The 11,966-nt window shown below is 51.5% G+C and overlaps 1 protein-coding gene across 1 annotated transcript; it reads right to left on the bottom strand.

Annotated features, from left to right (window-relative positions):
* Nucleotides 1-2,431: 2,431 nt before the first annotated feature.
* Nucleotides 2,432-11,370, bottom strand: TGME49_222070 (elongation factor Tu GTP binding domain-containing protein). Its single transcript, XM_002369985.2, has 3 exons — nucleotides 9,579-11,370; nucleotides 8,167-8,615; nucleotides 2,432-7,368 (listed from the first exon to the last, which is right to left on the bottom strand). The coding sequence occupies exons 1-3, from the start codon at nucleotides 10,360-10,362 to the stop codon at nucleotides 6,664-6,666; spliced, it is 1,938 nt and encodes a 645-aa protein (XP_002370026.1). The 5' UTR covers nucleotides 10,363-11,370; the 3' UTR covers nucleotides 2,432-6,663.
* Between the last annotated feature and the right edge of the window lie 596 nt (nucleotides 11,371-11,966).

Raw genomic sequence — 11,966 nt, 5'->3', positions numbered from 1 at the left:
AGTGAGTCTCTTTCGTTACTCTCCCCTAGCGACTTGTTTTAGCAAGGTTTTCGATCTGCTGCAGAAACCCAGCTTCGGGTAGCGATGTAGATTGTTTTTGCAAAAGCAGTTTATTTCTGCGGAACCAGTGTTTGACTAAAGGCTGATTGCGACAAACGTCGTTGTACCGCCGTCTCTGAAACCAAAAACCACGCCTTAGTTCGTAAGGACGCTCGCGACGTGCACGTCTTCGCCTCCTGGTAGCTCCTTTGAATCACTGTTGTGGCATTAACTGACTGCTGTATCTGTGGCCATGTGCACAGTTAGGAGGGAACAAGCACCGGTTCCGGGCTGCTGATGTCGCAATAAAAAGTGTAAAGCGTATACATTGTGGAGGTCAGAGGGCCTACCAACCACTGTGTCACGACTCCAGATGTTCCAAAGTACAAATGCAATGGTGACAGCTCAACGATCATCTGGTCATCTTTACTTGGACACATCTGGACACTGAAGACTGGAGTGTTTCTCCAGTGTCTGCATGGGAGGCGTACACCATGATACGGCAGCTTGTTGGCGGAAGGGTAAGTTGTTTGGATGCCAGCGTTTTGTGACACGACTCTGGTGGTCGCTCTTGTGACTTCGCTCTGACTACGACCGCTCAATGCTTAAACCACCCAGGAGGTGAGTTTCACTCACAAGACATCAAGAAATGCTCTTTTTCGTTGCTCTTGAATTCGCAGTATTCTTCAATGCAGTAGCACAATGCAGTGTCGACTCGAACCTTAAAAATGCGAGTGTGATCAGTACTATGGTTATGCCGCGTGCTGCTTTCCCCTCCCTTTGCACAGTTGGTACGCTCTCCCTCAGACTCCTCTAGCGACCTTTAGTGTGTGCGACAGTGGCAGTACGGGCGAATCGGTCTCGTCCGGCGACGACGCTAACTTTTCGGCTAAGCGTCCGCCTTCTCTGAAACACACAATTCCCCTCTCACCGTTGGTATAATCTCCAAGTACCCGAAGTCAACACGTAGTCGTGCAATTCGAGCTGGGTGTTGCTCTTGTCACCCGTGGCGAGACCGGCGACAGCTTCAAACCAAAAGGTCGCCTGTGAATGTGTTAGGCGTCTGCGTACCGCTGATGCCTGCACTGTGAGCCTGTTTGAACATTCTTCTGTGCAGCCGGTACGATAGGAAACTGCCGGTGCTGAGCGGGCCAGTTATGCTGTCAGCGCAGCCCCTGGTAGCAGGATCGCCTAGGAGTTCGATGGTGTCCGTTGCGTTCAGCGTTGCGCGCGCGTGCTGCCACCGATTTGTCGTCGGCAATGTCAAGGGACCAACAGTGTTATTAGTCATTAAAGTACCAGGAGAAGTTGTGTTGTCCATGTGCGTATCCACGCTCTCGTCAGGTGACAGAGGTAAGCGGCAGAATCACGAACATTTTCTCTCGAAGAAATTAGAGTTTATCCACTCGGATGCACGCAACTTCTACACGGGCGTCAGAGAAAACTGCCATGACCGCCATGCAAGTACACATCGGAAACACAAAACACAGTTTCTCTTTTGTGAATATGCTGCTGTGACGTCGGGAGGTATTTTTTGTTTTTTGACGCGTTTTGTATAGTGGACCAGAGCTGTAAACGATATACTGATTAAGGAAGCGCCAGGTTGTCCACTTTACTACGGCCGTGTTCGGCGCTACCTAACATGCAGTTTTTTGCCTCACTTCCAGCGGTATGAAGCCCCCAGCGGAGTCTGCACTGACCTTTCGTTCGGTAGACGTCGGCGGAGTCCTGCAAGGTGTTAGGCATAGAACACGGAACGTGGAAGCGGACGGCTTTCCCGAATTGTGAGTGGTTTTGCATAGGACAGTAAATTTCTTCACAAGCTCTGCCCCGCTGTATGCTAGCACGGAGTCCCTCCTTCATTCTCGTATTCTACCCCTGCCGCCGCAATTGCTTCTCCCAGGCGGTAGGAGATAACGCTATATCGCCTATGGTGAACTGCGTTCATCGAAACACTGAAGGAATTGCAGTTGCCACGTGTCATGAAGACTGGGAGGAGAAGGCTAGCCTGTAGAAGAAGGGACTGCTGTCAATTCACCCACGCAGCAGTAGGGGGAAGTTTTATATCTACTGGTTAGCAACGTTGTTTGAAGGCTCAAGAGCATCCAGCGGCAGGGCTCCCGATCCACAAAGACCCTGGGGAAATCACCAGCTCGCCCACGAGCAGTTATGGGCCTCAGTCGATGGTATCCGCTTCTTTATACCCAGGAAGTACGGCTTTGATTTGCGCAATGACATCATGTTCCTCCAGAAACGCTACTTGCTTCTACACTTGCCGTCCAGAGATGAGTCATCTTCGTGGATGCGTGCTCGCATGCAGAATTCGCTCTAGGAATGCTTGGCGTCTTACCACAAGAGGGGGGGCGTATCCCTGAGTTGTTCGTACGGGAATCGAGTTTCTCCCGTGGAACGAGTTCATTTATGGGTGGTTGTGTCTTGTTGCTCCGTTTGTAGTTGGTAAGGTCAAGTCCTCTTATCTATGCTGCGTCGCATTTATCTTTGAAGCTCGATGCATGGAGTGTGCTTTGGTTAGAGAAAGAAATGTCTTACCAATTTCTTCACGGGTATGGTTGTCTCCCCTGCCATTGCTTTGTTTCTTCAGGAAGTGAGCATCGAAATAGTCTGCCTACAGCTGCCGTACTCTCTGACGTCGCTGTGGCAGCAGGTGAATTGTCATGCAACCACCTGCGTGTAAAACAAAATCCAGGAAGTACGCTTTGGCCTGTATACCTGTGACGCCGCGGAAGCCCCACAGGGGCCTCACGAATAATCAGCAAAAATATGATTTCTGGTATTCACAGAACTGGGCTTCTGGCACGTTGGATTCTTATCTGTCTTTAATCTCTACTGGGGGCCGCTGCTCCAAGCCCAGCGGTCCTTTCGAAGGAATTACTATGCGTCGCAACGTCCAAACGGTAGTATGTAAGCCAGAATAAGTCTAGGAATTTGTCTTGTGGGTTTGCATCCATCGTTCTTCGCACAGGTCGTAAGCGCACATTTTAGCACGCGTTGATGAGCTACCCTACTGCTCGTTTCGTTCACATTGTACCAGTCAAAAAGAATATACTGTGATTTTGATGTGTGTGGGTCTCTGAGAGAGTCCCTAAACCGCAAACATTCTCTCCGATCCAATTTTGTCGCAGATCGTGAGTCTCAACGACGTGGTCTGGGAACCTCGTTGATTTTCAGGTGCTTTTCGCAACGCTCATGTAATTCCCTTCTTCGGTAGGCAGAAAACGTCCTGAAATCTGGTGTGGCGCGTTGCTGCAGACTGTAAGGCTGAATGGTGGAACTCCCAGCACCCAGCATAGTGTCTGGTTCCATCGAAGGCAGGTTGGAGTTGTTGCAGATGTGCGATTCTGTTTCAGGTTCGTGCTTTCAAAATGCTCGGGAGATCACTTAACGCCCACTGCGTAAAGCGTGTGTGTCTCTGTGCAAATGCTCCTCCAGCTAGTAAGCAATGAAACGCGCCAGGGCTTCACACAGAAAAACACGATGTCGTCTCCGATGCTTGTTTCACTTTGCGCATGCGGCGAACGCCACAGTGCCTTGAGCAAGGGGAAGTGTTGGTACATTCAAAAGAAGTGGTACCTGTTCTCATTTACACGAATGGGTGATTCTGCATGCAACTGCATTGCAGTTGGTAGGTTTTGTTCTGTCTTAGGATTGCTGCTTGTGATACGGGAGGTAAGGGTGGCAGCGACCCGGGGGGAAGCAGTGAAGTGTGACTGTCTAAAGAAGACACGAATATAGAGAAAGCCACTGCTGTTGACTGCGGCTTGATAATTGTGTTTACGATCTCGAGTGTCTCGAACTGCTGTTCCCAGTCGGTAAGAAGTCGTCGACTGGGGGAAACAAAGATTGTGCAACTCCAACGTTCTGGAGATGAGGTTGCAGGTTGCGGTTTTTTGGGAGAACCCATGGGTCGACGACTGCCTCACTCAAGTCGATAGTCGCAGAAGGAGCAAATAGATGCCACCAGTGTATATCGACTAATGCAGCGGACCAGCTGCAGGCGGCTGACGTCACTTCCGAAGGACTTTGAAATCGGAACTCACACTGGACTCTGGCTACCTGTCATGTCTTTGGCTAAAAGATGGTACGCTTTGTTGCCCCGGAACCTGATTTAGACCATATCGCGAGGGGACTGACAAGCAGATTGCACGGTGGCGTAACAGCAACAGTTTGGATCCCTTCAGACTCTCCAGCCGGTTCATTCTGCTTGTCGATCTGGGTGTGTGTGTGTGTCCCCCTCATACGCCAGCTTGTACGTGCAAAGGTCTCTTTTTCAAGTAGATAGAACGGGTTAAGTTGAACGAGAAAAGTAAACGTTCTTGGGAAAACAGGTTCGAGCATGAAAGATCGCTTCCCATGTAGTGCCCCTGCCAAATACATAGTGACTGCAGCCTTCAACTCATCTTTACGACAATTTCACAGCAAGTACGGAAGCTGCAGATACTCATTTCGCGTCTTTCTATTGAGAGACGCATTCCTGTGGCTTGCCACTGCCTTTTTTGATTTCTTGCACATCGTAGCTGTGTGTGTGGCGTGACATTTGTTCTTCTGCGGCATGGCTGTTACTGGTTTCGCTTCCGTGTTTCGCCCGTTCTTTTCAGACGCGAAGTCGTTGAATTTTTCTCGATGTTCGCAGTACGTACGTGTCATAAAAAGCTACCGATTACGCACTAACTGGCAGGCAGTTTCCCCACGTTTTCCGCAAACAAGTAGGCTTTTACCTTCTTTTGTTGTCAAAATTTGTCTGTCTGTTGCGTCAGAATGTAGGTCCTTTGTCACGGCCGCTCGTGGACCCTGAACCTCTCAGCAGAAAGAGATCTGTGTTGCCCTTCAGCGGCAGTGATCGCCACGGTAGTCGGCCATTGCTTTTGTGCTCACTACATGTTGAATGAGCAAATGAAGATTCTGGTGTTTTTCTATCTGTGACCAGGCCGTAAGGCTCCGTGCTATTCAGAGGGCAGGCTTGTGGGCAGAACATGAGCTTGCGTAGGGACCCTTTACATTTCTGGGTGGAGCGGAGGCAACCGTTCATGAAGTCACTGACTTGCCATCAGCGCTCCGAAATACCAGTTGGAGGCAGGAGTGATTACAGGACAGGTGCGACGATTCACAGTATCTAAAAGTTGTGCTAAGCTGTCTGTCTTCTTTTCCTCAGACTGGAAACTAATCGACCTTGGACTGACGTCGTGCACCCCGTTGAAGCAAACGGGAGTCCGCAAGGGCGGTACCGTCAAGTAGCATCACAGCCCCTGTATAAGATAGTCCCGCGTTCCGATCGCGGCACCCTTGAGAGCTTTACGAACTCATTCAAGCCATGAACAGCTACAGAACCATGACTGGTTGTGGCGGCTGTTCCTTCCAGTGGATGAGAAATTGCTGTCAATCCGTCGAGGAGGGAATGCATCATTGCCTGTCCGGGTCAATCACAAACGAGGCACCGCATGTTTTCCATGCCTCACCTATGTCATCTCATGCAGCGTTTGTTGTAAAAACCTTTCCATGCGTGTGTAGTATAGATCTCCGTCTGTAGTTTAGTCAGTTGTCTTGCGCTGAAGCATTCCCGTGTGCCACATATTGGCTGTAGACTTTTTATTCGAACCCATAGTTCCGCACGCCCCTGAAAACATTCCACCCGTCGCCTGTTTGGAACCACCTGGATTCCCCATCACGCGCTGGTCTCACGCCACTGCGGAACTCATGAAGAGACGATATGACGCCCCGTTACTAAGGAACTATTGTAGCAGTATAATCGAGCGAACTCCGAAGAAAACGTTTAACCCTGGAGAATGCTCTACTCGGCGCTGCCCGAACATGCGAGGCCATGCAGTCTGGATGAGCCACTATTTGGTCGAAAATTCAACCGTGTCCCTAAGACGTTCTTTTGCATGCTGTGAACGCGTCTCACTACGAAAAGCCTATTACTATGCCGGAATCGTCTGGTCGCCTGTAGTTAGCACCGAGTAATTCTTGTGCACTGGTCACCGAGATGTGAACCCTTCCCGAAAAAACTTCGGTTTCGTTCGAGAACGAGTCTCGAAACAACTCGGTTTCCGTATCACTTTTTCAACTGGAATGCGCCGCAACCGCCACTTTGGCTCAGGCAAGAAGATACCTTCCATGGCTGCAAATCAGCTTTACAAGGGGCTGCTCGAAACCTTCGCGGGACTTGTGGTCCCCGCATATGAACCACGGGTGCCATGGTAGACAGACACGTATCCCTGCCACACTGTGTAAAACACGAATCTCCACTCCAAACCGGCGGACGGCGCTGCAAGGAAAACGCCAGAGGGATCGCGACCACATGTGCATGCACCGTGGTTGGCGACCTTCGCACCACAGAGTCGGGTGTTTCCAACAACTGTATTTGTTCTCCAGCGCCGGCTTGTCGCCAGTTGCTTTCCGGGCGGAGCATCAATGACTTGATCAAAGTCTCAGCCCAGTAAGACGGCGGTCATCAGAACCTCCGGAGGAAAAAGTGCTTTCAACAGCTCACAACGGAACCAGTGCCTTTGGCCGTGGATCTGCACAGGCTGCAGTGTTGTGTGCTCATGGATGGCAGGGCATACCAGTGAAACCGTTAGAATCTGAGCACCGTTCCACCGAGACGAACTACGCAGTTGCGACAATTACCCCGGCCGCGACGGTTTTCCCTCTGTCCCTTATAATAATATGAGAGAGGACGGACGTCGGAGCGTCCTTGCCGTCTTGATTCCCGGCTGTCGACTTCACCTGCACGGCCACGCTGGTCGCCGTGGCAATTTCGACGAGACCCACCATCCCGCGTCCGAGCGCGGCGCAAGCGGCCCTTTTCTCTCCCGATGCTCCCTGTAACTTGCCAGTCTTTTTGTTGATCACGCCCACGATTTTCCGGATTGTGCATGCGCCGGTAAACGTGTGAATGTGGGCAACGAACTGCCTGCCCTGCACCAGCGGAAGGTCTGTACCGAACACCATCAGCCGGCACCGGCAGACTGTGGTGACGGGGAGAAGGTGGGATCGAGCACACAAAACGCTTCCTACACTCACGTCGATCACCGCGTGACTGCCGTGACTGCCGGGTGAGAAGACACCCTTCTCCACGATGTCTCCGCTCTCGCAACTCTCTCGCGTCTCGCCGAAAGACACTAGCGACCGGCACACCATGGGCGTCTCTCCCGGGAGGCCCACCACAGTGTCTCCAACGCGCAAGACCCCTTGGACAACTTTGAAGGAAAGATGGACGTCGACGGAAGAGGCCGAAGGCGACCATGCGTCCGCCACGCACGCTGCGAAAGGCTCTGACAACAGCTTCTGCTGATCGCTGCGTGAACGTATCTGCAGTGCACGCAAAGCACACGAATGTCGGAAGAGTATTTGAGATGATATAGTTTGTTGCAGAAAGAAACGAAACGCAGATCACATACAGAACGCCCGCCCGATCGAGGTCCACAACGCATAAGAAAAGCAAGGCAGATCCTCTACGGAATACATGCAGGATCGACGGCTACAACTTAGAAAAGAAAGGCAAAGCAGATCCTCTAAAGAATTCACGGAATCTCACTGTCCTAGACGATTGGTGGCTACGGGCACAAAAGGGGCTCCACGAGAGGACTTCTCGACAGACAAATCCCGGCAGGGTTCGTCACGGATCATTTTCTGATGCCCACCGATATTAACATTTTCACGGATCGTGTCTTATCTTCCTCAACAACGGAGAAACACCACTGCTCGCACTGTTGCCATAATCGGCAAAGTCCTTCCTCTGAAGGGCTACGGACTTTCTTAGCTAGCTACACCACGCCTTGTGCTGACGTATGTGCACTTCCTATCTACGCAGATATGGAGAACCTCTGACGTGCTTGAACATACACGAACAAATGCATGAGATATGTTCATTTATATATGGTGCTGGCCCTCTGTTTTGCGCCATCTCTGAAGGCTATGCATTACTGAGGTTTCTATGTCTGAGGAGCGAGAGCAGCGCTATGAACAAAGCAGGAGCTTCACAGCGGCAGCCAGAAAAGCTCAGCTCGTGAATACTCTTCTGTCCGTTGCTTCCCACATATATATATATATATGTATATGTATATGTATATATATATATATATTTCTGAGCATGTGCTCAGAGCGTACCTCGAGGTGTTCGATTGCCTCCAGAACAGTTGGGCCTGTCCACCAGCTGGCTAGAGCCTGCATGTGGCGTTCTCGTTCCTCAGCGTCTGCGACGCTTCGAGGATCCGGCTTTCTCTTTCCCGCGCCTTCTGCTCGCGCCTTCTCTATGGCCGCCAGTGCGTCTGCGTTCACAACGTTGACTCCACGAAAGGCAGAGATTGGCACAAACGAAATCTGGCCGGGAGCGCAGTTCATCTCCAGGCCAACCATGTATGCGCGGAGCCGCTCGACGGTCTTGGCGTACATCTCCTCGCTCCAAGCTAGCTCGTCCATTTTGTTCAACGCCACCAGGAAGTGTTGAATCCCCAGGCATCTCGCAATCAGAAGATGTTCCTTCGTCTGCCCGTCGAAACCCGCTTCGAAACGCGCCGTGTCGACAACAAGGAGAGCTACATCCGCCAGGACTGCGCCTGCAGACAGTCACCGCAAGTCTCCGCCAACGTCGCGAATGACCAACACGCAGAAAACTCTCTCGAGTGTATATCCATAGTTGACAAAACGGAGACACTCTCGAAACCCTTTCGTCTTGGAGCGAGGAACGCGGAGTTTGACGGCACTCTCATGCTCCGCTACCTAGTCTCCAGGGCGGCTTCTCGTGAACTGAGAACTAGAAACGCAGTCTCCCGAAGCGTTTCGAGAAAGAACACCGACTCCCTGCCAGCCGAGGTTGTGTACACTCACGTAGACACAACGCATTGTGTGTGTGTGTGTGTGGATGGGTAGCAGCAGTGAACTACCCAAGTCACTTTCTCCACCCGGAATCGTCAATAGGGGGATGTCTCGTATGTCCTCCACATCCGGTTTTTCGACTGTCCGCTGACGTCGGTCGATGTTCGAATTTCTTGACAACACAACGGATTTCATACTGTGCAGAGCAATCTCCCAGTTACAGCCTGGAATTTCTTGAAACCTCACTCAGCGCTCCTTACACATTCTCACCCCAAAGTACGAATTCTTTGCTGCGGTATAGAGGGGTACTTATTACATTGACGAATAGCAGAAGGTAAATGGTTTCAACCCTAGATTGTAGTTCTCGTTTCACATAGTTCACTTCTTCACAAGTTGCAAGCGCACTGTCTTCTGAAGAGTGGAGGAAAATGAAGTAGTAGCCCCGTGTGGTTATGAACCCAAAGACAAACCTGCAGAGCTGGAAGTTCCTTTTTCCGATTTCCTCTCCCCTTGCTTTTGCCAGCCAACGGTGAACGCAGTTCATGCCCTTGAACCGAAAAAGTCTTGCTTCACCTTGCATATCCTTGGTATTGCATCGTGAAATAATTTTATCGGCGCCTTGCTATTAGGCATTGCGGTCGTGCAGCACATCCCCCGTTGCTCCCTGGGGATGTGCCTCGAGTCGACAGACAGAAGCGCCGTACCTCCGAGCATGTTGCAGACGAATTCCCTGTGGCCGGGAGCGTCGACGAGGGCGAGGCGTCTCCCGGTGTTTGGAGTGACGACAACGCGGATGCTGACATCGACGGTGACCCCGCGCTCTCTCTCGTCGTCTCCTTCGTCGCAGAGCCACGCGAGGAAGAAGGAGCCTTTGCCAGCTTCTCCGCTTAGCTTTTTCATTTTCTGGACGACATTTTCTTCCACTGTGCCTGTCGAACGAAGCAACTGGCCTACGAGCGTCGACTTGCCCGCATCCACATGGCCCACGACGACCAGCGTCAGCGGCTTGGGTCTTCCGGGTGTCCGTACAGCCGCCGAGCGCGAAGCAGGTGAATCGAGACCTTCAGAGCCATTCCGCGGTTCATGAGGCTTGGCAGTCGCCGTCCCGGAAGAGGCACTTAAAGGTTCTGCGTTTGGTGCAAATATGTTCTGAGTGTGATACGCCTCGCTGCTTTTACAATTAACGAACTTGGAGTCGCTGTTCCCAGACTGCTGGGGTCCCTGGGATCGCTTGCCACGGCTAGATTCCTCACCAGATCGAGTCGAAGCGGCTCCGTTCTTCACATTCTTCTCAGACGGCCTCGAAGGCGTTTTCATTGCAGGAACCCGGCCGGAGGCTCCAGCAGACGTGGATTTCCTCAGTGCAGCAGCAGGACGAGCAGGGACTTCCGGTTCGTAGTCGTCGTCATCTTCATCCCAGTCGTCGTCGTTGAATCCCCACTCATCTTCGTCGTAGGCGACATTCTTCACGCGCCTGCGTCCACTCATTTTGCGCTGCCTGTCTCAGGAGAAAACGTAATCTTGGTTGCCAAGCGCTGCGTTTGGCGTGCTGGTCCTCGAGACATAAGCAGCCAGTGAAAACAGGAACCCCGGAAATCACACACGAAACAAATCGCCTGGAAAAACTTGATAGTCCCGTCCAGTTCCCTGTGGTAGAGACAGTGAAGGAACCGGATAGGCGAGAGAGGCGGGAAGACGTCTTTTTGAGTTCCTGAGAATACAGGTGACCCCCCGGCTTCGCAGCCGCTCTGTACACTGCGAAGAGGCAGGTGATAGGATCGCGAAGAACGTCAAGAGACACAGGGCAGCTGGAGATTCGAAGGGGGAGAAAGTGCGTGTACCTGAACGGCTTGGCTGTTGAGGCGAGGGGTTCTGGGAGATCGACTACAGACGAAAGAGCATAACCAGTAGAACTGCATTGAGACGCAAAGGAACAAATCGCAGTAGACTGCTGCGGTTCACGGATGCGTGACGGGTGATAATCCGCAAACGTTTTCAAAGGGTTCCACTAACAGCTTCAGTCTGTGCATTTGAATCAGTCTCTTTCTGGGGAGCACCGACTACGAGTTGGAAAGAGAAAGTGCACCGAAAAAGTCACAAACAACTACGTTAAAAGGAATACCTTCAAATTCTAAAGGATTAGTCTAACTCGTAGCGGTTCTTGATCTGATGGAAGTACCGCTGCCTGATAAACGGAAGTGAGTTGGAGGCAACCGGGACTCGCAGTGAAGTCTCTTGATTTCGTAGCACTGGAACGCGACGAAAACGAGCGGAAAGTTTGTGGAGCAAGTGACTCTCATGGAGCAGATCACGAGGAAGAGAACAGAGAGCACGTTGACAAAAATGAGAAAAATCGATAATGAAGTACGAAAACAATAGCTGTGGAAACGGGAGCCAAAGGGCAGTCCGAGCTAGAGAAACTTCACTGTCAGGTCCGACCTCGGCGTGCAGCAGATTGTCTACCGACACGCGGATGAGAAGAAAACTAGAGTCAGGAATCAGTCTTTTTCGTTATTGATTTCAGACGCCCTCTGTTGCGGAAACTCTGAATGGCATGCCTGGGGCTATTTGCATGCAGACTATTCAGTTCCTTGACAAATGACAAACCGGCAGCGGTCGATGAAAGTGACCTGCGTGTAGCAAAGGCTGTATGGTTTCTCTGTCGCACCCGTATTTTTGGAAACTCTTCTGTGGATTGAGAGTGCTTTGCGAATCCCACGTTTTCGAGACAGATTCTCTTCTCTTTTCTCAGCGCTTCCTTCAAAACCTGGCGGGTTTTCCCCGTGCATGCACTGTCTCCCGTGCAGTCACCGTGCCGGTTCCTGCGTACTCAAGGCCGACACATCAACGCCACGATGGATTTGCTGCAGCAGATTGTGTGTCTATTTCGTTTTCGGAGAAAAAGAACGTCTTGCGGGCTTTCACTCAAGCTGTCTTACCCCAATGTGCAGAGTCCAGCAGAGAAGTAAGAGCTGTCATCTCGTCCGCTGGTGTGTTGATCGATCGTGCCAAGACTCCGATCTTTCGCGTATCTGTATCTACGCGAACTCGACGCCGTGTCCGACCTGAGAACTTGCCTTTCACCCCATTAC

This window comes from Toxoplasma gondii, chromosome II, assembly GCF_000006565.2.
Source record: "Toxoplasma gondii ME49 chromosome II, whole genome shotgun sequence".
Lineage (NCBI taxonomy): Eukaryota > Apicomplexa > Conoidasida > Eucoccidiorida > Sarcocystidae > Toxoplasma > Toxoplasma gondii.
The sequence above is the reverse complement of the archived record's forward strand: the minus strand, read 5'-3'. Positions and strand labels throughout refer to the sequence as shown.

Coding starts and splice junctions, on each gene's coding strand:
- TGME49_222070 (XM_002369985.2), bottom strand. CDS start 10,362: ATGAGTGGACGCAGGCGCGTGAAGAATGTCGCCTACGACGAAGATGAG. Junction 8,616..9,578: donor CGTCTGCAACATGCTCGGAG/GTACGGCGCTTC, acceptor GACTGTCTGCAG/GCGCAGTCCTGGCGGATGTA. Junction 7,369..8,166: donor AGGCAATCGAACACCTCGAG/GTACGCTCTGAG, acceptor CGTGCACTGCAG/ATACGTTCACGCAGCGATCA.